Source organism: Vidua macroura, chromosome Z, assembly GCF_024509145.1.
Source record: "Vidua macroura isolate BioBank_ID:100142 chromosome Z, ASM2450914v1, whole genome shotgun sequence".
Classification (NCBI taxonomy): domain Eukaryota; kingdom Metazoa; phylum Chordata; class Aves; order Passeriformes; family Viduidae; genus Vidua; species Vidua macroura.
The window spans coordinates 57,164,993-57,192,258 of record NC_071611.1 but is presented as its reverse complement, the minus strand read 5'-3'; the positions used below and the strand labels follow the sequence as shown (position 1 = coordinate 57,192,258).

Sequence of the window (27,266 nt, the reverse complement as noted above, 5' to 3'; positions counted from 1 at the left end):
GTCTAAATTATGTTCAGTTTTCTTCCTCTTCTCTACAGAAAATTAGAATGCTCCTCCTTCATCTGAACAAAGGCACCTGGCTTACTGCATAGATGAAAAAACTTGTCCATTACTGTTTGTTACATTGCTAGATAAACTCTTGCCTAAAAAGGGCCTAAAAGTTGTTTTATTAGAGTATAGTCAACTGTTTGGATCAAATCCAGATTCATATTCATTTGCTAGCTGCAAATAAATTCCACTGTACAGTCAGTACTGTTTTCTTTTATTTTAACATTATTCACCAGAAGCTCCATTCTTATTCTTCTGAGTTTGTGTTTATTCTTTGGCATGGGCTTGCCATATAAGCCATTTTTGAGAAGATGTTCCTTGCTGTGATGGATCTGGGCACCATGCTGAAGCTGGAAAGAGCATAAAGCTTGAAGCAGATGGAGTATAGTCTGCAGAAACATGAAGGGGTGGGGGACAAAAGAACCCCAAGCTTTTAGTAAGGTATGTTAGAGAGATCAATTATTACCCTTTGTTTCAGTCAATGACTACTTAAAAATGCTAATAAAATAAAATTTGGATGATAAATGCTATTAAAATATAACCTTTGGAGACACAAGAGGCAGACCTGAATAGAAGATGTACTGAAAAGAAACACAGAGCAGTCATACACCACCTGCGTAGTGCTATTCTTCACTCCTTCCTATGGAACCACTCAATCTTGACTTCAGCCCCAGCCACTGTAAGTTATGGCTTTGACTTGACCTCAGCAATGGACTATAATTAATTACTGTGGCTCGGTCAACAAGCCACATGTAAGTCACAATAACTAAGCTGTTTGTGCTTGCATAAAAATCCCCTGAGGCAGGGTTTTAGGAAGAGAGGAGGGACTCATGATCAAGGCAGCTGGACTGCAATCCTGGAGACTCAACTGTGTCCATGCTTCTGCCCAGAGGTATTGTGTAGGATTAATGAAGCCACACAAACCAAATTTATCTCAAGTGGTTCCTAATTGTAGACTCTTCATTTGCTGGTTGCCTGGCTAAGTCAGGGCGGCCCCATGAGCGGATGTGTAAAGCAATCGCATGTGTAACTGCAGTCAGCAGGCGCTGAGATTCTACTGAGAAAATTATGACTCTTAAGAGCACACAGGTAAATCAAGTGACATACTGGGTATCAAACCAAGTGTACATTTTTAATTTCCACAGCTCTCAACTTCAGTTCACTATCTCATATGCTGGGAATAGCACTCAGTTCAGAGATGGTATAAAAAATGCATGAATGTAGCTCTTGGCTACTGCAATGCTTAGAGAAAATAGAAATTTTATCTTTGAGAAGTAGGCTGAGCCAATTCTCAGTAGGAAGGGTGAGTCAGAATATAGGACTGGCAACTATAGACATTAACTAAGCATTCACTGTAAGACAGAAGTCCTAGTGAAGGAAAAATATGTTGTCCTAGCACAACAAAGGAAAAGGTAAGTAAAAAAACCCACATATATACACAAGTTTCTTGAAAACCATCTTTACTTAGAGTTCCAATTTCTGAGTCTTATTTTCTTGTGTGTCTACACACTTTGTCCAAGTCTGGGTTTTATAACCAATTCATTTAATATTAAGGTGAGTCTAGTGTCACAGAAGCAGACACAGAGGTGGCATACTATGTATTATGCTAGTTATAGGAGCAATTTTTGACCTGGGCACCTTTTTTTGGTAGGCAGATGTTGAGTACAAAAATATTAGCTAGCTGATGGAGAGCAGTATGATCACTCCAGGGTGAAGACTAGCATGTAGGGGGTACATGGATGGGCTTTAAATCTTTTTTCACATATCATTCACTACTAAATTCTGGGCACACAACTGAATTGCAGACTTGGCTCTGTGGTGTAAAAGTACTTGAAGGTGTTTTTCAGAGGGCTTATTAAATTGATATTACTAATGTCAGCAACAAAAGATTAAAAAGGATTATTTTCTTAATGACCTCTTCCATCACAGACTAGTGGGATCACAATTTACAAGGAAAGGCTAATGTCCAATTAGTATTCTCTGACCTGGGATAAACTTAAATTCAAGAACTATTAAGTCCCAAATTCCTCCAGTGACATGTAAGAGTTGTGAGCTGGCTGGTAGGCAGACATAACCCTGTGGGTTACATTCCCTAGCTGAGGAGTGCAGGAGATCAGAGGACCTGGCTTTAAAAAGCATTTAATCTTCAAGATAGCTGTGAGGGGGTATTCAGATCATCTCTGCTGTCTAGTTTTTGGAGAGAACAATTTATTTATTTCCATGCAGTAACATACTTTATCTCCTGTCACAAAATTAATTAGGTTTTTCAGAGTTAAAGATCACTTGGTTGTGTTCGCTTTTGGAGCACAACATGAAAGAGTCACAATAATCTGATCACTCTAGAGTTAATAAATGAAAAATTGTATCCATTGCTGCTTTCTTGTTTTAGTTTGCTATGCAACAAAACTATTACAAATGTCATTAAGATTTTAACTATCAAGTTTTACATTAATAGCTAAGTACCTTCGCTGCCCCTCTACCATACATAACAGAAAAACTGAGGTGTTTAAGTTTACATACTTCTTGTATACTCTTATTTTTTTCCATGAAGGAAAGAACAACAGCTGCACATTCAAGAGTAGACAGACAGGTGTTTGTTGGTTGTGTACGAATTACATATTGACTTGAAATACTGGGTTTTAACTGCACCTGAAAAATAGCAAACTCTAGTAAAATAAACAGGCCAGGATAATGGGTAACATGAGATACCTATTCTCTACACCAAGCAAAACACATCCCCTTTCCCTCTGTGTTCACTTGTCTTTTTGTTGTTTAGTCTCCCAGTAGCCAATGCCATGCTCATGTTCAGTGTAATAGAAGTGAGTCACCATCACAAACAAAAACTGCACATCTGTTACTGTATCAACATGGAAAGAAAATACAATTTTTTCTTAGAGAAAGACTAAGTGAAATTTTAGCAACTGATTTCAGTTGCCATAGATACACTATAACAAAAATAGAATTACTCACTGATGCTTTTTTTAATTACTCTAAACACACACACATGCAAGCTACAATATGTAGCTATATAGTCATTAACACTTTGTATCTTGGCAAAATATTACATGTCAAAGTTCTGAATCTCAGACTTCTAGAAACTGTATTTATTCACACAATGCATTAGGTCACCAATTAGAACTATTTGTTTAACAAAATCATGTCTGAAAATAATTTACTGGCTCTGCCTGAAGTGATAAGCACTTTTACATTATCTTGCAAATTAAACAATTTTAAGAAAAGGAAATTTAATTCAACCAACAGCTCCAAAAGCTTTTACCAGGTTTTTAAACAGTGGTTGTAACAACATAGAATTTACACTAGTTGACTCTGTGTGAAAATTCACATATTATTCCTTTATTCCTAAGATTTCCATCTCCAAACATATCTAAAATGCAATTTGCAAAACAAATAATATTTTAGCAACAGTGCCAGTATTCTTCACCAAAAATTCTCAGTTCTTTTTCTAACAACATTGTAGTGCAATACAAAAATCCCAGACACATTCTCAAAAAAGAACAAGTTAATTTTCTTTTTTTTAAACTCATCCCATCAACTGTCTTTTATTTTTCTTCTTCTTAAAAAAATGAATGAGTGATCCCCATGGCCATAATATTGTTCCCATTTTGCCTGCCAGAAGTCTTTCATCATTTCTCACTTTATTCAATACTTTCCTCCTTCACTTTTCTTGTTTTTCCTTTTATTCGAAATATTTCATTTTCCTTCATCTCTCTTACAAGCAATTACCCATTCCTTAAAGTTCAAGGTATCCCATTCATAAAAGGAAAACTCCAGACTGCTGAAGAGACATAAATGAGTAAGGTGAAATTCCATTGCCTTACCTATCCCAATTTAAAGGAAATTAAAAATAGTAAAATAAAAAAATAAAAAAAAAAGGAAACAAGAAAAGAGCAAAAGGCATTCTGGAAAGTACAAGTAAGTCACCTATAAAAACTTAATTTATGCAAATATAGGAAAATTCAGGAAAATTAAGCCTTTCTCACCTACCTTCTTCAATTTGGTATGGAAAAACCAGAAGAGAACAAAATTACTTAGGAGGGGAAAAATAGAATTTAGACATCAATGAAAAGAAAAAGAAGATAGTATTTTCATTTGTTACTCCTCAAGGTTTGCTTTGGTTTTATGCCTTCTCTCTGTGATCATGTAGAGATCTTCACCACAACAGAGTAGGAAGCCTAGTTATTTGAAGTATACAGAAAACTATGCTGGAAGAAGTGGTCCCTGCTTAGAAACTTCTACCTAGGTATCAAAACACAGGGTGAATTCAGTCCATCATTCTCCAACACATGTCCTGAGCAGCAAAGCAGACATATATTCAGACATTTTCTCAACAGCTAACAGCTACATTCCTCATGGAGTATCTCTCCAGAGGCTAAAATCACCTGATGGAGCACCTGCAGGCCCACTGGCTTCCTCCTCCTTAGATAGCGCCTTGAGGCTTTTTTTCCTAGGATTTAGGAATAGTTCTGTCTGCTGGTTTCTATACTTCATTCCTTGGGTCTCATGCTGAAAAACATTTGAAATAATCTACATTCCAGAGAAAGAAAACCTATCAATGATTGCAAGACAACTTCTATAAAGAAAAGGGACCTGCACACTGCCACACAACCATGGCACCAAAACTTAACTGCAGCTGTAACTGCAGCTCTCAAACAACTGACAAGACTCAAAAGGGCAACTTTCTAGTACTAACAGCAACAGCAGCAGCAACTAAGTTTCTTCTTTCATGAGAAGAAAGAGAAAGGATGGAAACAAGTGTCCCCATCCATTTTTCTGAAAAATTACATATTCCCTGGGATAAGATTAAAATACCATAGAGAGTGGTGGAGATCAGAGGAAGAATACCTGATCAAGACAACTGCCAGCTATAGCTTTTCTCTTAGGCTTCTTTTAGCATGCAATTTATCCTACTCTTTAATGCAGCACAATCTAAATAAAAGATCCCTAGTCACCTGAAATACAGCCAGGGTAATCTTTATCTACTGCAAATTGGACAGACTCACCAAAGCTCCCATCTGAAACAAGGTACATTTACTGAACCAATAAAACACACAATACTCTACCCACTCAGAGCATAAACTGAATGATAAAACAAAGCAGAAACAATACAGAAACCAAAACAAATTAGTATAGTTACTAAATATTTCAGATATAGGAAGATATCTTCTTGGAAAAAAAAATGCCTAGACATATGAAACATTTACTTGTCCTCAGACTTGATTGGGTAAGAAGATGACTTATTTCATTTTTCACCAAGAGGTCTAAACTTGCATTGTCTTTTGTGCAGTTAATAATTTCAGATACTGTATCGCAACAATCTCATCCAAGTTTCTGCATTACCTATGTGCACTAATTCTTTATCTGTCACCTGTGTATCTGAAATCCAGCTGAACAAATTTAGTTCAAATTTACAGAAATATTCATACAGTTAATTTAAACAAAATCACACTGTCTATCTTTTACACCAGACTTCAAAATCTCAGTTCAAAATGAGTATCCAGAAATATCCTATTTAAGTACATTTCAAAATAACAATTAAGGTATTTTAGAAGCACTTCTCCATAAAATGATAGATACCACAATACAACAACTTATTTGTTTTTTCTTCAAAGTAATTTGAAAATCATATGCATACTTTGGAATAATATCAGTTTCTAACAAAATACAGAAATGACAAGTTGAAAAAACAGCAGCCAGTTTAATATTGCTCACCAAAATAACAAGAAAGAAGATGGAAACTATCTCAACCAACTCAAACTAGAGAGGAATTTAGATAATCTGAATGCAATTACTCACTGGAATTCAGCCAAGACACTGAAATTAGTGTATCTATTCTCTGTAAGTGTGAAGGAGTTTGGGGACTTAATTTCCAAGCCATGAGAAATAGGAAGCAACGCATAAAATAAGGTTTCATTTCTATCTGTAACTCAAGACTTCTGCTTCCAAAAGCCTGAATTTCAGCAACTCTCACAAACTGTTATACTAACTTAACACTGGCTTATCTGCCAACGCACCATTCCCATAGCAAATGCTACAGCCTTTGAGCGTTTACAAAGGATTTGAACCACAATAAAAATTGTGACCCTACAGTGTTTCTTGGGGCAGAGTTTTTCTTCCAGAGCCTTCCTTGGACATGCTCCAGGCAACTGAAGACCCAGCTGATCTCATTCAGCTGTTCAAAATTGATGGGAGGAAAAGTGTTGCCTTGATGGGGTCAAAGACCTACTGTTTGAAATTTAAACATTTAAGTCAGTAAAGACAGGATACTGATTTCTGCTTTTATTTTAAATAATAGAACTGGAGGTCTAGCAGAAAGCTCTAAGTTCTCTCCTTAATATCAGTATCTTTCTACCTTTTCTATGTTAATGTCTTCATCACTACTCTTAGAAGATTTACTCTCACCAGCTTTACTCTCCAAAGAGAACCCAACCTTATGCAAAATTATATTTGGAAAATAATGCATCACCAAGAATTCAAAAAAGTTAGTCCATCTGTCTCACAGGGCACACTAAACAATTCTTCCTGGTCTACAGGCATCTCAAAAAAGGCAGAGGCATAATACACTTTTCTGTGGCTTCTATAAAAAAATTAATATCTAAGATCCCTTCCTCTTAATGTTGATAGTGTCTTTTGAAAATCAGAATGTCAGCTTGGGAATTAATTTGCTTAACTTTTCAAGAATGAAGGAAGAAAGTACCATCTGTCATCCTGCTTAACACAGGCACTAGTTACTGGTCATATGTTCTACTACTTTAATAAATACCTTTCAGAAAAAAAAAATTAGCCATTTGTTTAACTCAAAAGGCACAAAAAAAAAATCTCAGAAGGAATACAACCACATCCTGCTATCTTGTCCATCCTTCTAGAAGCTAAGAAAAAATTGCTTTTAAGGTGCTTAAGGAAGTAAGAGCTTTCTCTGGAAGCTACTGTAAAAACAACCTCAGACAGAAGATTGGTGACAGGCAGGGGAAGATCTTTCACTCAGTATCCAGTTTGCACAAGCACCTTTTACCAGTAAGCCAAAACAGTTTTCTGTATCTTATAGAAATTTCATGCAGTTAAGTAAAATTACCTTTATGCCAGAAAAGACAGGCTGAGTAAATTTAGTCTCAGCATGCTACTGAAATTTAAATCAAGAATATAAATAAATTACCTTGTTCAAAATCTTGGCTTTAATTTAAAGTGACATCTTAAAAGCATTCTCTTTTTAAAATACTGGAGGGAATAATTGCCATGCAACTGCCACAAATGGACAGCCTGAAAAAGTAGATAGCTGTCACAAAACCCTCGATCCATGACAGCATGACTTTAAAGACTTTGATGACTGGAAAAAGAGAAGCAGAAACCCCATTTTTGAAAAATTGGAAAGCAGAAGATCTAGAGATCTATAGAGAAGTCTCATCTGCCAGGCAAGCTTATGAAGCAGGTTCTCCTGCAAACCATGCTAAGGCACATGGAAAACAAAGAGGTGATTGCCTCTTTGAGGCAAAAAGTCAGCATGGCTTTACAGGGGAAATCTTGCCTTCTGTGATGGAGCTACTGGTGGATAAGGGAGCACTGGTGGATAAGGCCAGAGCATTTGACACTGTCTATCTGCACTTACTTTGGAACTTTGGACACTGTTTCACCAGATATCCTTGTCTCTAAATTGGAGACACATAGGGTTGATGGATGGACCACTTGGTGGATAAACAGTTGCCTGGATGGCTGCATGGAAGGAGTTTTGGCAAAGAGCTCCACGTCCACAGGAGACCTGTGGCCAGCGGTGTTCCTCAGGGTCAGTACTGGGGCCGATACTGTTCAACACCTTTGTTATTGACAGGGATAGTGGCATTGAGAGCACCCACAGAAAGCTCCTTGATGACACCATTCTGTGTGGGGCAGGGACATGCCAGAGGCAAGGGATGCCAGCCAGAGGGACCTTGGACCGGCTTGAAAAGTGGAACTGTGTGAACATCAAGAACTTCAACAAAGTACAAGCACAAGGTCCTACACCTGGGTCATGGCAATCCCAGACACACCCACAGGTTGAGCAGAGAAGTGATTGGGAGCAGCCCTGTGGGGCAGGACTTGGTGGGGATGGCTGATGGAAAATGAGCCAGCAGTGTGTGCTCACAGCCCACAGAGCCAGACGTGTCCTGGGCTGCACCAAAGCAGTGTGGCCAGCAGGGTGAGGGAGAGGATTCTGCCCCTCTTCTGCTCTGCTCTGGTGAGACCCCACTGCAGTGCTGGGAAGCTGAAAAGAGGGGAAATTTCCATTACATATTGGGAAGAAATTTTTACTGTCACAATGGTGCCACACTGGAACGGGTTGCCTAAGAAGGTTAGTTCTTTCAGTTTGTACCCATTATTCCTTGTCATGCCACTGCAGTTCCTGATGAAGAGTCCCTCTCCAGCTTCCCTGCAGGCCCCTTCAGATCCTGCAAGGTTGCCATGAGGTCTCCACACAACCTTCCCTTCCCCAGGCTGGACAGCCCCAACTATCTCAGCCTGGCTTTGTAGGGAACGTGCTCCTGTCCCTTTCATGTCCCTCCTCTGGACTTGCTCCTACAGTTCCATGTCCTCCTTATGTTGGGGACACCAGAACTGGGCACAGCACTGCAGTGGGGTCTCACCAGAGCAGAGCAGAGAAGAGGAGCAGAATCCCCTCCCTTGCCCTGCTGGCCACACTGCTTTTGGTGCAGCCCAGGACACGTCTGGCTCTGTGGGCTGTGAGCACACACTGCTGGCTCATTTTCCATCAGCCATCCCCACCAAGTCCTGCCCCACAGGGCTGCTCCCAATCACTTCTCCGCTCAACCTGTGGGTGTGTCTGGGATTGCCATGACCCAGGTGTAGGACCTTGTGCTTGTACTTTGTTGAAGTTCTTGATGTTCACACAGTTCCACTTTTCAAGCCGGTCCAAGGTCCCTCTGGCTGGCATCCCTTGCCTCTGGCATGTCCCTGCCCCACACAGAATGGTGTCATCAAGGAGCTTTCTGTGGGTGCTCTCAATGCCACTATCCCTGTCAATAGCAAAGGTGTTGAACAGTATCGGCCCTAGTACCGACCCTGAGGGACATGTATAATCCCCTTTGTTTCTTGTATGAATATTTACAAGTACAAGAAACAAAAAAATCCAAAACAAAACAAAAATAAAGCCAAAAAAAACCCTCAAAAAAAGCAAGAAACAAAAAACCACCACCAAGCAGGAGGCCTTGCTATCCTTAAAGGACACAAAACTGATTGGTCTTCAGTTAAAACAGGTAACTGAAATAAAGTCCAAGTACACATAGCTGCAGCTCTAACCCAAAAGGAAGAGTTTTAACTCCTGTAAAAGAACACAGCATGAGGCAGATCCAAATGTCAAAAAAACTAAGAGCTAACAGACAGTAAAAGTGTAAGGAAAGGAAAATATTCACGGGTAAGACATTAAAGAAGATATCATTGGCCTAGGAATATTTGGACTATATATTCTGCAGAAAATAATTGAAATACCACCTGGTTATGGTCTCAGTTTCTGAAATTGCGTGATTTGACCTATAACTAAGGAATTAAATAATTTAATACTACCATTAAGTTATGGAAAAATAATTATATTTAAGTACATATCATATAGGTTATTCATGCCACTTCGTAAAATGACTATGCATTTCCAGTTAATTTCCAGGCATTGCATATTTTGTATATAGAGAAAAAAAATCTAGAAAATATTTCTGGTAATATCTCTCTTGCTCTGCTTACATTTAAAAAATTAATGTCAGCCAACAGTTCAATATTTAATGCACTATTCTTTTAATAATTAATAAAACAGGAAAAGTGTGGCAAGTAAATTCAGTCAGTAAGCAGAGTATGAATGTAGAGAATGGGGTCATAAAATGAAGAAAGAAAAATTAATTACTTGTATTGTCACAGCCATTTAACTATAATTACTTGCAAATATCAGAAAATTGAAAATGAAAATTAAACACTGCAGTGTAAAAATGTAGCATCAATGCAATGATACTGTTTTTTGGAACCTACTAACTATTTTTGCTTTATGTAATTTCTTGCTTTCTTACTGTATGTGAATAGCAGTAAGCACTTCCTTGGACAGGGGAAAAGCGGCAGAAGAAGCTCCTGAGAATAATTTTGGAAAGGGCAGAAGGGAACATGAAAAGAAAGAGTAAAAGAATAAAAAAGTATTCAATTAATCTAGCTATTTGAAAGCAAATTAAATCAAAATTAAATAAATTTCCAGTTTACTTTTTACAGAATGTTCATATCCCATGAGAATGTCAGCATGGGTATGAGAGTACAAAATTTGCAAATGCTCCTGAACTGTTCTAGCACCTGGCTATTCAGACATTTGTTGAAGGGTTTGACAAGAATTATGAAAGAAAAGGAAAAAAAATAAAAGCAAAGCCTCTGCCCAAGTGTGAGGAGTCAATTCAGTTTTGTTTTTTTTCAACAATGGTTGTCAGAGGCATGTGGGGGAGAGGTTGCACATGGCCAGGAGGCAGCTAGGAGAAGATGGAGGAAAGCCTTGTCTCCAGGGAGACTTCGCTTGGCAACCATTTCATGTCTCACATGGGACAGGCAGTCAGCAGGGGAACACTGCAAACACTGTACCCCAGAGACACTCTCCAGTCAGATGGTAAAAGGTCTCTGCCAATGGACTGCCCTGGGACATTGGGCCAATGGTCTGCTGTCAGCAGGTGGACTTTGGGAGGAGCCAGGGCATAAAAAGTAACTGCACGAGAAGCTCTGGGTGGCTGTTCTGTTCTTTGCCTTTTGACTCTTCAAACATGCTTTTTGAGTGTGGGCTTTTGGCTTGGGGCTGTGCCTTTCCTTTTGAGGCTTGATGATTCAAGGGGCCTTTTTGAGACTTGCTTTTTGAGATTTCCTTGTCAAAACTTGCTTTTGAGTCGAGTGCTTTTTGAGCCTTACACTTTTGCCCTAGGCCCAGCCTTTTGGCTCTCCTGCCCTCGCTGGTTCTTGCTCACCATCGCACCTGCCCTGCCTCCCTGTGCCCTTAACCAGTGACCTGCCTGCTGCATCTCTGTGTCCCTGCCTGAGCCCATGTCTCACGGACATTGACAGCACTCCCTCACCTCAGATAGTAATGCCCTCTCTTTCCTTCTGTTTCCTCTCCCTCTTTTCTTCCTCTTGCTCTGTCTTCTCTAGCCCTCTTTGGTAGTGTAACTCCTTTTTATCTTGCTATCTCGTTACCAATAAATGGTTCTCAGAAGCAACATTTGCCTCGCTTGGCTTAATTTTGTTCCCAACCATCACTATTAAAAGAACTCCTTGCAGTTCCCCACAGTGAAACATGACACCAAGAATAAAGAAGCATACACTTCTGACATCTGGTAAATCATCTCACACCTTTCAGTCACAACAAAAATGTCACTCTATTGAGAGGTAATAAATACATATTTATGACCAGAAAAATGTCAATGATAATTCAAATTAACCTAAATGTTACAAGGACAAAATGCTGTTGATTGCTCAGCATCATATCTCAACTATGCCTGCAATCCTGATCCAAAATAATTCCCAGTTCTCTCCCTTTGATCTCAGTTTTCTCAAACAGCAGTTTCTGACAGTCCTAGCATGAAACATTTTGTCTTGAGTTCGATTTTTTTTTATGTTTTCATTGTTATAAGACAGCAGCTAAAAACTTAACACATCAATCATTTCACAATATGTAACAGATGTTAAGTATTATATTTATCTTACAAGTCATCATACACAGGATAGGTTATGAACTACTTACTTAATGAAAACAAGTTTTCTTGCTACTGCAAAAATTGCACAGTTGGAAAAAAAATATAATGCACAAACAAAAAATTACTATCAAGGCTCACAGAGCCTCCTTCACTCTAAAGACAAGTGGGCTACTCTGTGGGATTATTAGTAAAATCACCAGTGTCATACAGAGATAGGTAAGAAATGTGTTTGGAACAAGTCAGTGAAAATGCACTGTTTTTCTTCCACAAGTATGGATGGATGCTTGAATCAATACTTTCCAGGACAAGCCTTACTACAATTTTCCCTCCTGCAACCACTGTGGCTGGCCTTTGTAGCCTTGGGTTCTAATTTGCCTCCTGCCCACCTGCACTCTTTATTCATGATCATACTTCTTTCCCTTGCAGAATTAAACTGGGCATTGCTCATTTATTTAGGTTCTATGGCAAAATTTGGTATTGAATTTCTCTCATGTGAATTGTAAACTGCAACAAATAAAAATAGAGAGAGCAAAGCATAAAGATAAAAGGAGACTGTAAAATAATTAATTTACTGCTTGGCACTATTTATTATTTAGACCTCATAAAATCATTTGCTGAAGTCTTGTAACTGTGGAGATAAGAAAAAGTATTTTTATCTGCATCTCCTGAGCTCATTGAATAGGAGATTTTATAAAAAATTCAGTGAACAATCAGAATAAGAGCCAATTAAGATATAGCCAGATGACAATAGTGACTCTTGATATTCTGCTTTTACTTGTGTTCTGGGTGTTTTCTGTGTGAATATGAACAAATGGTTTTATATTTCTACTTTTACATTAGTTGTAATCCACTCTCAAGGTGTTAGAACAGTTTGCTATACAACATAAACTGTATAACACTTGTGTCTGTGAGCACTAACTGCATTAGAAGGAAGTTTTGACTTTCTCTAGAAGGAATTTATCTAAATGGCGTAGTACACTTTTAGAGTAACTGCTTGCTCTATCAGTGAAATTCCTCTGATTTTTGAACATGCTTTCAGAAACAAAATGCTACTCATTTCTTAATCCTCTAGGCTTGAAAATGTCAAATTCCCAAATAAAATTTTATTATCTGAATATACCAGAGGACTAGATCACAAGCCCCACTTACTGTTAAGAAGTATGATATAACTATTCAATGAACCTCAAACCATCACAGTTTCTCCACGAACTCATTCATGACTTTATCCATCATTAAGAGAAAAATAAAAAATTAAATTCAGCATTTGCTCAGCTATGCATAGTGCATAGCTGAGCAAATTAAATTATACATTAATTTTGAATTGATAGTTCTGATATTGCTGCAAGTTGAATTGCTGACAGAAGACCCTACAGTCAACTACAAATCAGTGTCCTATATCTTTTGACACTTTAGCATTTCATCACATCTGCCATACAATTTGCTTTAGACCAGGTGGCATTTTATGACTTCCTTCAGGGGAAGCCCATGGGACTCTCCTACCTAGTAACTCCAGCAGCACCACATCACTTGAAAAGTGGGTGGACCCCTAGAACAATGGGGTTTTTTAATGTCTATTCTTTTAAATAAAAAGAGTGGCAAGAGTTTGTCCCTTGCTTTCCATACTCCATGAGCAGTCACTTTCTTTCTTAGTGCTCAGGGAGGTCCGGAGAATAACTGGCACGTCCCTTCACTGATTCCTACAGAAGAGGGTTAAGAATGCTCTCCCAAAGAATCCCTATGATGACAGAGTTTCAAGCAAGCTGTTTGATAAGACTTACTCTCAGACATCCCATACCATCTGTGAATCCAGGCTTACCCAGCAAAGACAACACAGAAACCACAAACACAATCCAGTAAGTGCTACTCACTTTGCACAACATGAAGTTTTGACAAGAGCAACAAGGTAAGTTGGCAAAGAATTCTTATAACAGATGTTAATGTGACTGACTGGTGAAAGATCAAAACTCTGGAATCTCAAAGACCAGTTTGTGTTGACAACTACTCAGGCACATTACATGATGGTCAGTGAATAATTGAAAATAAACAGAAATGACTAAGTGTTTAATAAATATTTAATCACACCATCTTCCAAACTGTAACAGATTTGGGCCACGTTTCTCATAAGCTGAGGATAAGAAAAGCACCTGACAAATTGCTGAAGTTCTGTTCCATTGACTGGAGTTCTAGACAGTATATAACCTTGACATTTCAAATTTATAGGGCCTTTTCAGAAGACAGCACATCAACTATAAAGTGGCATCATTGCTTTTAATTAACCAGTTTATGAGGTCAAAGAACACAGTTTCTTATCATTGGTAACACCTTTTGTACACTTTTCCTTTGTATTGAACACAGTGAAGCATTTTGAGGGTTTTTTTTTTGTAGTACTATGGTATTTTAATTTAACAGTAAGTGTTCTTAACAACCTGATTATATTGTTTGCAAACAGAATTATGTTTAGCAGACTGTACCCACCTTATGCACAGACAATATCACAAAAAGGTCAAACAAAAGGAAGTAAATAAACTCAGCAGGAATGACCCTTTGACAAATGCAGTGCTGAGTAAGAACATTTGTGTGGTACCTTGAAACTTTGCAGTTTATTGCCACAAACAAGTTCATAAATCACCCTGAAGGTCTTGCCTCAAAACCATTATGTTTACCTTTAACAGGCAGCAAATGTACAACCTATTTTAACAGCTTTATGATGATGCATTTTACCACAGGATTCCTAGGATCTCATATAAATATGAGCAAACAGTTTAAAAAAAATGTTTGAAGAAAGAAAGCATATGGTAGCATTTACCTCACCTACTAGCAGATCACATTTTTTCTAGTTCATTTCAAGCCCATCAGACTGTATAATGAAGTAAATAAATTCAATAGGAAAAATGGGGAAAACTGAATTTAAGAAAATATTTAACTACTCTGGGCAAAATTTGGCTAGATACCTGGGCTGAAAGTCCATCATATATAGGAAGACATAAAAATCTCGGAGTTTTTATTTATTTATTTTCACAGAATCATAGAACAGTTTAATTGGAAGACACTTTTCAAGGGTCATTTAGTCCAGTCCCCCTCCACCTGGCTTTGCTGAATCTCATAAGGCCAGGTTCCACAGGTACACTTCTTGAGCTTGTTCAGATCCCTCTGAATGATGTCCCATCCTTCTGGAGTGGCATCCCACCACTCAGCTTGTAGTCATCTGCAAATCTGCTGTGGGTGCACTTGATCCCTTTGTCCGTGTCATTACTGAAGATACTAAATAACACTGCTTCCAGTAGAGACCACTGAGGGTACCACTTGCCACTGATTGCCACTGGAACCATTGACCCTCACTAAGCCACTACCCTCTGGATATGACTGTTCACCTACTTCCTCATCCATCTAACTGTATACAATCCAATCCATCTCTCTCCAATTTAGAGAAAACGAAGTTGTGGGGGACCCTGCCAAAAGCTCTGCAGGAGTCCAGATAGATGACACCTGTAGCTCTTTCCTGTAGCCCTGTCCACTGATGTAGCCCCTCCATTGTAGAAAGGGTTGGAACTAGATGATTTTTAAGGTCTCTTCCAACCCAAACCATTCTATGGTTCTACAACTCGCAAGAGAAATTTTTGTATATACTATAGAAGACCTTGAACTAATTACCAAGGCAGTAAAAAGCAAGTAAGGTGAGCTGTAATGAACTCAGGTACAAATAAATACTGGAGAGGGTATCCAAGAGACTGGGCGGATTGCTGGCTGGAACATTTCGGGCACATGTGGGGATAAAGGGCAGGTTGGGCCTTGCCTTTGTTGAGGCGATACCTTGCACTACACACCTCCCCCCCAGGCCTGTATCCCAGCCCTACAGTGGCCACCAGTTCCTGGCATGACAGATGCAATACTCCACACCTGGCCCTGGAGCCCCAGTCTCCCCCCAGAGCAGCCAGATGAGGGAAGTCCCACCTGGGGAAAGGGCGCAGGAAAACCACAGGGTAGTTTAGCCAGGAAATGAAGCAAGCACAGATCTTGACTCTACATCCTACTGGACTTCCTATCAGCTGAACACCATGAACGACAAGTGTAAGCTCTTTTCTACAGCTTTTCTGTCTTTCTCTCCTTCTTCTTCTATTTTCCTCTTCCTGGAGTTTTGAGAAACTTAAAACTGGATGGGCTTGGAGCCTGCTAAGTTGAATGGGGCATCAAGTTAATGTTTTGTGAAGTGTTTTATGTTGATTGTATGTTGTTTAAAACTTTTTGCCAGTTCTCTGCTTTTCTGAAGTTGCCATTAAAGCTTTCTTTTTTGTTTGACTGCTTGAGGATATCTTGTCAGCATTTCTCCCATGCATCTAACTCCAAGTACGTGAAAAACTGTGAGCCCCCTTTTTAAAAGGCTTGTCAAACCATTTTTTGGGGGCTTTACAGGTATTACTTTACACGTGATGGAAGTAAATCTACAAAGACTACATTAAGACAAATCTACTTAAAGTAGATTGTACTACAGACAATCTACATTAAGAGAGAGTCTTGCATAAAGCTGATCAGCCATCATATTTGATTACTACTGCTAAACAGAAGGTCAGCAAATTGGAATCCCAGTTCCAAATAACAATTAAAAGAATTTCTGTACTGAATCAACAGTTTTTCAATTTGTATTACTACAAGAAGTGTTCAAGGTGTATTTTGTGCAAAGACTTCAATGCAGAAAAAAATCTCGTCATCAGTGGTATTGCCTAAGTGCATGATAATTTAACAATTCCAAATCTGGTTCAGGATTTGAAATATTGTCTTCTCTGTATGAAAAGTCCAAAATGTACATAGATAATGTAGTCAGATGCCTGAGTTCTCCTCTAGTTGCTTGTGAATTTTTATGCACTTTTTTTAACAGGAGGCTTCTAGGCCTGAGAGGGACACCATGCATGCATTCAAGCAAGCAGATGTGCATCTAGCCCTTGGGCACTGAAGTTTGTATCAAATTTATTATTATAATCCCAAAATCATACTGCTGATAAGTAAATTGCCCAGTTAAGAGGTGTAAAAAAAAAATAGTTTTTTAATACGCTTTTATTAACATTTATCTACAGTGAATTTCCTGTGCTGTATTAATGTCCAGTTACTGAAATTCACACTCCCTACAGAACTCTCCACTGAGTTATCACTACCACTTTCAATAACTTACAGTCATGATGACATTTTGTCACTTAACTATTATACCTACAGTATTACTTCAGAATATGTTGAACAACATGGATTCACTGCAGGCTCCACTAACAATTTCTCTAGAAACCGTAAAATAAAATTACAATCACTATGAAAACAGACAAGTTACTGGTGCCTTGTTTAGCATTTTTGATACAAGACAGCATTTCTTCGTATGACACTTAGTTCTATTGAGGGTATTTGGTGAGGGATCTGCAAAAAGTGACCTCTGCACACTGATTCAGTCAGATTGCTTCTGAAGGAGCCATGAAGCAGTATGTCAGTTGTTTTCAACAGTTGCATTGAGCTAGATCAATACTGCACATATATCCCCGGATCTCCTAATCCTATTCTTAATCAGATTTTCTGCCAAGTTATTGGTATTACTGCAGTGTACCTAGATATGTGAAATGATAAGTAGAAACACAGCCAACAACATGCAGTACTCATGCAATAATCAGGGACTGTGTTAATCTTAAACTGTGATGTTAAGACTTTCTGAGGCTTCACTGTTGACTGGGTAAGAAAGCATTGACACACAACAATCCTCAAAAAAATTGACAGTTCTAGAGCTGAACATAAATTTTGTGGCCAAAAGATCATTCTGGATACTTTATTCTTATTTCAAGAAGTTCCTTTTCATCAACTGTCCTGGAAGTTTTGAGCATTGGAGGAATAACTTTTCCTCCTTAGAAAAGTCATGCATGACCTTATATACACATCATGCAGTCTAACACACAGGAGATTAGCACTCTTCTGATGCAGATATGTAAATAAATCAACGAAATTATAATTACAATTTTAAATTACATGGCCCTCAGTAAAAATGCTTTTTTATAGAAAGTTTTATAGAAAGTTTGCTTTGCATCAGTTGAAATACTCTCTGTTAAAGGTTGTTTTTCTACAAGGGTTACTGCAAATAGATGATCTTGGTATTGATAAAAAACTCTAGTCTCCAAATCTCTAAATGTTCACTAAAATGATGGTATAGGCAGTGTTCGTGAAAACCTCTGAATAACAATTAGTCTTTACACATACATTCTTGCAATTTCTGGATGGTTCTGCCATGTATTTTCAATATGGTATTTGAATTCTCTTGTAGAAGAAATACGCAAATTATTTTCAAATGTTAAAAGAGCAGTTACATTTAGTCAGATTTACTGATGATTCCCTCATCTCAAAGCTACCTCTTATTTTTTAAAAGCTCAAGCAGGATTGCAGACAGATCTGTTAAACTCTTTTAAAAGTGACATCTTGGGCTCCAAGAAAGCTGCTTAGAAAATAAATTCCACCTCAGGGAAGGGAGGGTGAGAAGGGAGAGAGAAGAAGAGCAAGAGAGACCCCAAGCATAACCTAAAGTTGGATATCAGAATATCAACTTGCATGAGAACCAGTGCTTGACAATACAAGCATACATTACAAATGCTCATGACTAGTCAAGCAGATTTCAGCATACAGTGCAAGCTGAACTAAACAGTAAAGCTCAAAGGTTAAAATATTGCTGTAAGAAACCAGATTTCAGATGATGATACCAATTTTCATGCAGCGAAGAAAGTACAAGGAAAACAAAATAGATGTGTTAGAAATTGTGAAGGCATGATGGGAAAAGAAAATGAGGTGTTGAATATATGAATAATAGCTATGATGAATGCATAAATAGGGTAATTTGTTGGCACAATGCTTCAGACATTATTATGCCCATTAAGTAGCAGAAGAGTGCATCAACAAAGAATTAAAAAGTCACGATGAATATAAAGCTTCTCCCAACCTTCAACTGAGCCCACCCATGTACAAACAGACACACCATTCAGACTAACAGTGAGTTAGAGGAGAAACAAGAAGTTAAATAGTCTGTGCAAATGGTAACATTAAAACTGGAACACTAACTTCATGAAAATATTCTGTAGTCTTCTGAGATATTTACAAAGTATTTTGTCATTACAAAATGTCAAAGCATTACAGATTATTAGGCAAAAATGTAACACATAACAACATAGGCAGAAAAAGCAAAAAACAGTGAACTACACTTTATGCCCCATACCTGACGGTCTAAAATCGAGTTTTTCTTTACTGTTGGCTAGATCAATGCTGATGCCTTAGCTTAAAATAAGAGGGAAATACAGTTTCCATGCACCTTTCCACATTCACTTAATCTATTTATTTGTACGTGAATACCAGAATATGAATTCTTCTTCCCACCCCTCAATATTCTCAAAATAAAATGTGGTGACACTGAGGTGGTGAGAGATGCTCCAGAACCTGGGCAGGGACAGTCCCCTTGGCATCAGCATGGCAGGGTGCAGCTCCCAGTACCTCTGCTGCTCAGTCTCATCACGCACATTAATATGCATTGTTCGTGACCCAAAACTCCTCTCCTCTGAGGAGGGAGCACATTGGCACCAGAAAAAAACAGAATCCAAGAGGTGCAAAAGCTCTGCTGAGCTCTGAATTAGAGCCAGTGTGCCCCAAAGGGCACTGAGTCACCCTCAGGGCTGAGTCACTGCCAGAAGGGCAGACAAGGCAAGGGGAGAACCCTATTGTCCCCTCCCCAGGTATGAGCCAGATGAGATGACAGATGAGCAAGAACAGATGTGTGCCAGTAGGACTTACGGACATGGCCTCACACAGAAAGCAGCACAGTACCTCTGGGACAAGCATGGATCTTGGAGGTCCAGGGTGGGAGGCAAACACATACAACAAACCAGGAATTCAAAGACTTCATCTAAAAGATGACCAATCTCCCTGCCAGTGGGCACAGGGCTCAGTGCAAAGCCCATCAAAGCCTCAGAACAATCACATGCTTCCTCAGATCCCACCACATTTAGCCCTGGAACCCACCTCTGCCTCAGTGTCACAGCAAGATATCCTCAAAATACCCCAAGAGTGGGGAAGGAGGGAACTGTTCTGAGCTGGCTGCACGCTGGGCAGCCACAAGACCAGGAAGATGGCAAAAATAATAAGAAATAAGTAAACCGCACTATCCAGAAAGTTCTGTAAACTTTTTTTCTTTATTTCCCATCCCTTCCAAAAAATGGCCAGCAAAGCCAACAATCACTGCGTAGCACTTTCCATACATTTTTAAGGGATAGGCATTTATTTTCTACAATTATCCAGCATAAGTATGATGACCCAAAGAGTTTCACTGGGTTTTTTTAAAATGGAAAACAATATCAAGTGATAGAAATAATCCATTCAGGTTTGGGATAGCAGATTCCTGGATTTACAACAGTGATCCAGATATCCATAAATAAAAATTATTATTTATTACCTACTTCCAATGAAACAATAAGCACTTGGGATCGATTGTCTACTTCTTATATATAAGGTTTTCAGGTTAACTTTTTCAATTCTTATTTGGTGCTGAAGGAATAGAAGGCCAAAAGCATGAGTTTAGTCATCTCTTCCCACTATGCTGTGCTTATCTCCTCATAAACAGAAGCAGCATCACCCACAGTGGCCTGTGATTGCTTCACACAATACACCACCACATGAGCTGTGCCAAATGGCCAGTTCTTCTCTCAAACTAATTGCATCAATTCCTCCAAGGTAACTGAATACCTTCTCTATATCCCCTCTGCAACAGCAGCTGTTGTACGAAAGCCTGCAGACCTCTTCCTCAGTTGTGGCTATGCAAAACATCCTGGGATAATGTGCTTCTCCAGAGGGTACTAGTACCCTACATAATCAATGTAATAATCATATTAAAGAACTATTAAAGCCATATAAGGAGCAGCTGAGAGAGCTCAGGGCGTTTACCCTTGAGAAGAGCAGCTCAGGGGAGACCTTATCGCTCTCCACAATTCCCTGAAAGGAGATTGTAGCCAGGTGGAGCTCCATTTCTTCTCCCACACAATTAAAAATAGGACAAAAGGACACAGTCTAAAACTGCCCTAGGGGAGGTTTAGGCTGAACATTAGGAGGAATTCTTTTACAGAAAGGGTGACTGGGCACTGGAATGGGCTGGTCAGAGAGGTAGTGGAATGAATCACTGTCCCTGGAGGGGAAAAGACTTTTAAGGAAATACTGGATGTGGTGCTTGGTATCAGTGCCAACACATTTAAAAGGTGGTGTTCTGTCCTAGGCTGAACCTGATGACCTCAAAGGTCTTTTCCAATCTAGTTGATTCTGTAAAGTCACCTTAAGCCCAGTGCCTCATAGGTTTTTGCTAAAAAGTTTGTCTGAGTTCATGCTTTGTAATTTAAGAAAAAAAAATCCATACAATGAGAATGATTCTGGATCAAGACATAAATTTGCATTTTTCTTATAAAGTTAAATATTTTAGATTCATATATATATATATTTCCTCTGGGGCTTCCTGGAAGAGCGTAATTTAAATTTCTTTTAACATTTTTTTCAAGGAAAAATGCTCTGCTGACTGAGCTGTTAATTAACACAGCTTTTATTGGAGATCTCAAGATTTTAATACTAATTTAAAACAACAGCAAAGTTTATTAAAATATCCCACAGTATCTTGATAATCATTCAACATAGCAGTTTGTATTACCCAAAATCAGCAAAGCTGTAAAGTAATACAATTAAATATTCCTTTCAATGCCTCCAATCTATTGTGTCTTTGTAGTTAAGAATTGCTAACCTCTTCATTACTAAAACATCTCTTTTCTACCTCCAGAATATTGATTCAAAGCACAAATCACCATGTATTGAATCTAGTTTCTTTTTGTATTACAGATAATGCCTATAGGTATGACATCCTCTTCACTTTTAACTTCCCCTCTATATAGCTGTTGTCATATCCACCTCATTCTCTCTCTGGGGCCAAAGCCTGCCTTCTTGAATTTCAGGTATAGGAATATTCTACTTACTTTTGTCTCAAAAAATTGCAATATCAACCCAAAGTTTCAAGATATGATCAGCAAAAGCTTTTTTCAAATAGAGAACCATTTACATAGTTTATTTAAATATGAATTATGATGTAGAAAACAATAATGTAGAAATTGTAAAAAGCCAGAAAAACCCTTCAGTGAGAAAGATGAAACGGAACATTGCCAAAGGTTGGACAAACTTTAGATCCTAACAGTGCTGGTGTTTACTTGCAGACAGTTTTATAACTACCTTCTCCCACATTACTGCTAATTTTAACCATTAAGAAGTTTCTAGGGGGGCTGCACAGGTGCCTCAAGCTAATTTCAACACGAAATGACCAAACTTAGTCTAACATGCAGGTGTGTACACAGCGCTCCAACACAGCCTTTGCACTGCTCTGCACTCAGTGGGTGTCTTCACCGAGCCTTATCTGTCTCACAGGTGATTGTTTGCAGCTACAGAACAAGTTGTAACTTGACACAGCACAGCACAAATAAAGCTAAAATAACAGTCAAACCACTAAATGTAACCTTTAAACTTGATCTAAGAGACTTTTAAAAAATCGTAGCAAGGCAATTCCAATAAAAAAGAAGGATAGGGATGGCAGAATATAACTTTCCTTGAAAAAAGGGCGAGATAAGAAGTAGAGTGTTGATGAATAAATGCAAATGTTAAAGACTACAATCGATGCAATACAGAATTCAAGTATGCACAAAGAAGCAAATCTCCAAAGAAAATTTTTTTGTATTCACGCTGTCTGCTAATGTTTTTCCCTAGAGCTTGAAGTATGATCCTTTGCATCACTGTTTCACAAATCAATGCCTCTGAACTTTCTCAGAAATGAAGTCTGTGACTCACCCCAGTGACAAACCACATCCAGTTGTTACTTCTGCGAAGTCTTACACCCTGTATAGTGGTGCCACCTTGCAGGGAGGGAAGGTACACAGTACCCAGTTATCAACTTCCATCCAAAAAAATCTCTGGGCTGTCACATCTTTACATGTTTTTATCCATGTTCCTGTACAGAGGGTTATAGATTAAATTTGCTAAATTTAATCTAATTTGCTAAATTTGCTCCTACAGCTATAAAATTTTGTACAAAACATCTTAACATACAGAAAACAGTTATGGGCAAATTAGGTGTCCATAAAATCACATGTAGATGTGATTTTTATCTAGTCTTTGTGGTGTAATAACCTCCTATGATAGGAACACATTTGTTTGTAAACATGAAATGTTTTTTTCATTTTTGTAGTGCACAGATACATCTTAATATCTTGGTGAAATCTAATGAAATAGTAAAATAAATGTAAAGCAAAGCAACAAACTGGGTATTATGGATTTTTTAAAATATAAAATATTTATATATTTATTAACTTTGTTAAGTAAGGTTTCATGCATTATAGTCAACACTATTGCTCAATTTTCCAAGACTTTTTTGGTGTAGTATCTGAGCACATTTTCATTATATTATTTTTACTTGTTCTATCACTTCAAAGTCTTTATCAGCTCCAATTTGCCTTAGGCAGGATTTAATACTTTTAAAAGCATTACTTGTATGTAAAATGTTCCATAAGTTTGCTGTCCATTATTTTAATAAAATAAACATTTTAACAGTCTCAGAGATAATAATTATGATCCAATGATGAAGGGAATTATTTTTTTCCATTAGTAAAACTGTTGGTATTAATACTTTTTCTAAAATACACTTACAGTTACATCCCTGAATAAAAATGGCAGCTTTATCAAAAAATTAAATGCAGACAAACAATCCTAGTCTGATGAAAATACTTAAGATATAGACACAAAATCCTTCATACGGTCAAATGGACAGTGTTTGTAACATATTACCTGGGACAGAATTTTTAATATGGTGGAGACCACATATGAGGAGAGTGTAACCCTTTCCTAAGAGGATAAAAATTCAACTTTCAGGTTTCCTATTTCTGCAATGTAAAATACTTATGCGGGGGAAAAGAAACACTTATTTCAATCTATGTATGTATCTTAAACAAGATACTAAAATTTTCTACACAAATTAGTTTTCAATTTTGCAAAGCAATGATTCACTATGAAGTTACATACACTAACTCAAAAACAAAGAAACACAAATTTCAAGTGAGAAAGTAGAAACCCTCAATATTTACAATCATCTTTTTTACAATCTTACAGATTGCTTAAATAATTGCTTAAGCTGTCTTTCTCTTGTTAGCTGGTTACATCCTCAGAAAACCACTCCCTTCTGATTGATCAGAAGCAAGCATCTATTAGACAAATTTTGAATTTTTATTTTACAATTTATAACTCACCTGCTTGGGAAGGCGAAAGAGAGAATTTTTGTAAAATATATCTTTAGCCTGACTCCATGTTCCATCTATGATAATCATAACAGATGGACTAGAAGACATCACTGCAACTTCTTCCAAATTTGTTGCTTCAGCTCCAGGATACAAAATGAGTATTGGGATTTCTACACACAGTTGCTAATTCAGGATACCTTCAATGCACAGAAACACAAAATTAAACTAATTATTGAAAGTTTTCATGACATACACATACTTTCAAATATTAGCTCCCACTCATCTCCACCAAATCTTACTTAGAATGTCTCTTTTTCATCTATCACTTTCACCTTCCAACACTTCAGAAGTTGTTGGATTTCCCCCAGCATCTAAGTGGGGCAGTCAAAAAAAAAAAAAAAAAACACAAAAGTGACCAGTGAAACCTGAATAAAGCAATATATAATATATTTTCCAATGCTTAATCACTAGTCTAATGAGTATTGGAGCCAAAGACATTTTGAATTGTTTACCAAAATTTAATACATGTATTCTAGAAAAATTTGTTCACACACTTGGCATAAAATTACTGCAATTATCCCACTTTTAACCTTCTATATAGAGAGCATATTAGCAGTTCATGGTCCACACCTACAGGACACTTTTGAAAATATTATAATTTCCAATGGTTTGGGTTTTTTTTGAATTGCTACTTATACTAACTGGTACAGTTATAGTTCCTATACTTTTACACTCTCTTCTTCCTTCCTGTTGGCTTCTACATTTGTCAATGGTACCACAGGAGTAACAACTGTCTATTAAGTGTACAGTTAATGTACATGGAAACTCCTGAAGTTTTTGCAGGACACCACTGTCTTAGTCTATAAAAACCTGTGAAAGACATTGTCATTTAAATAGTACTCCAAGTCTCAAAAGCCAAGTCTAAACTAGTCTGGCCTGAACACTCCAGGGATAGGGAAGCCACAGCTTCAGTAAGTGAGGAAACCTAGGGCAACGGAAATATTTCTCTGTCTGCCCTGAGGGGTTCTGACTCCCAGGGAAGCACTGACTTTGACCCTCATTCATGGAGAAGGCCTCCAAAGCCTCAAAATAAACTAGAGACCATAAAAGTGTGAAATAGATTATAGAGAGTAGTATAGTATGTCACTTGGGCGAGAAATTTAGGTTTTAGGATTTTTAGTATGTTGTAGATGGGGACAAGATAGAGGCTATAGGGTGTTGTCTCGTGTTCCTCTTTCTTCCTTCTTCATGGGTTTAGGTGGTATCTTGTAATTGTGTAGAAAAATCCGCATTGCGAGTCTTTAGGCGTCAGTTATTGGGTTAGAAGGGAAAATAATCTAGGTGTCACTTCTTAATTGGGCAACTTAGCTTTTGATTAGGCTTAAAAACCCTTGTAACATGAGGCCTTGTAACAGCCATTTTTGTGCTGTCTTCATGCATGCAAGGTCTGGTGCAGATAGCGTGCTGAAGTTTTGATTAGATAACAATAAAACAAGAAGCTGAAGACCGAAAAAGTCCTGTGCATCTCCTTTTCCTGACACAAAACTGCTCCAGGACGGTCTCCCCTGTCAGGGGAGCCCCCAGGGGGAGGCCCGACGTGGGGCCAACAAAGCCGTAAGTAAGCAACCTGCTTCCATGCCTCACCCTCATAAGGGTAAATAATTTATTCCTGGTATCTAATCTAAACTTACTATTCTCTTCCACTTTAAAACCATTTCCCTTGTTCTAGACCTTGCAAAAGTCCCTCTCCAGCTTTCTTGAAATCCCCTTTAGGTACCAAAAGGCTTCCATAAGGTCTCCCTTGGAGCCTTTTCTTCACCAGACTGAAGAATTCTAACTCTCAGCCTTTCCCATAAGAGATGTGTTCAGCCCTGTGATCATCTTCATGGCCTTCCTCTGGACTCATTCCAACATGTCCATGGCCCATATCTTTTCTGCATTAAGGGCTCCAGAGCTGAACACAGTACTCCAGATGGGGTCTCACCAGAATGTAGTCAAGCAGACTGGTAGGGGAGAACCCAGGAAAAGGCTAGTCTTGCAATAAAGACCGCATTACTTGTCTGAAACTCTTGCTCAGTCTTCAGTCTCACCTCAATCAGAAAGCATGAAGAAATTTAAAGCAAGTGTTGACTGTCCAAAGTATATGGCATCAAATAAGAAATTAATTCTACATAGTACTTCAGTGGTTATAAGGTGTAACTGATTTGGTAAGATGAGAAGAGCTACATGCAGTTGAAACACCATGTGAAGTGGAAAGAGAAGCCAGCACACCTTAGATGTATCGGAATGGAATTAACAACAGCCAGCACATAAAGTGGGCTCTTCATGATACCTATCAAGATCCACTAGGTGCAAGATCATGGACACAGACACAGGCATGCTGTAAATATATAAGTTCACACTGAGGAATTCCTATTGTCACTGTCACCTGGAGCTTTTAAGTTTCAGGAACCGGGAACCTGCACCACTTCTCCAAAAATCAAGCAAGAATAACGTGTATTTGTAGGGGGAAGCAGTGGTAGGACTGGCGAGAACTAGGGAAGAAAGAAATGGTTCCGAATGGATTTTGAGTTTATATATATGAGGTGTACTTAAACCTGCACTCCATTATCACTCTCAGAGGAAGCATGTGAAAAAAAAAAATTGAGAATGTTAAATTCAGACAGGATTGAAGTGCAAGACATTGAGATCCTGAGATTAAGACTCAAATGAGACTATACAGAATGTATATGAAATAAATGTGGAATGGAATTCAGTATACCAATAAGCCTGGAGATAGTATTCCACCACCTGACCACCCTCACTGCCAGCCTCCTCCCTCCAGCAAAAAGTCCAAACTGATTCAACACCGTATGTTTCTTTCCTGTCAACATCATTTGCTACAAAGAACAAACACACAAACAAATAAACAAAACCAAAACATAATGATCTGTCTTTCCCAAATGAACAGGGAAATAATTGTAAATAGAATCTGGAAATCTGTAAGATAAGCCTGTGGCAAACAGAAGTACATGGAAACTTCTCTGCCCACTGTTTTTTTAAGCCTTATTTACACTATAGTAATTTAGCATCATTTTATTTAACCAACAATCTTGTTACATAAAATCAAACGTAAGGGGCTTTTCCCATTACACGGTATCCAGTACGCAAGGCTTAAACCTAGAAAACTGGTCATATTTTCATGTTTGCCTTGAAAACCCAA

At 38.2% G+C, this 27,266-nt stretch overlaps 1 protein-coding gene across 1 annotated transcript in view; it reads right to left on the bottom strand.

Annotated features, from left to right (window-relative positions):
• Positions 1 to 218: 218 nt before the first annotated feature.
• The window catches only part of DTWD2 (DTW domain containing 2), a 65,232-nt gene continuing 38,184 nt past the window's right edge, over positions 219 to 27,266 (bottom strand). Inside the window, 4 exon segments of the mRNA XM_054004010.1 lie at positions 219 to 437; positions 2,569 to 2,697; positions 24,074 to 24,221; positions 24,223 to 24,261. Of these exon segments, the coding sequence (XP_053859985.1) occupies positions 219 to 437; positions 2,569 to 2,697; positions 24,074 to 24,221; positions 24,223 to 24,261 (535 nt within the window).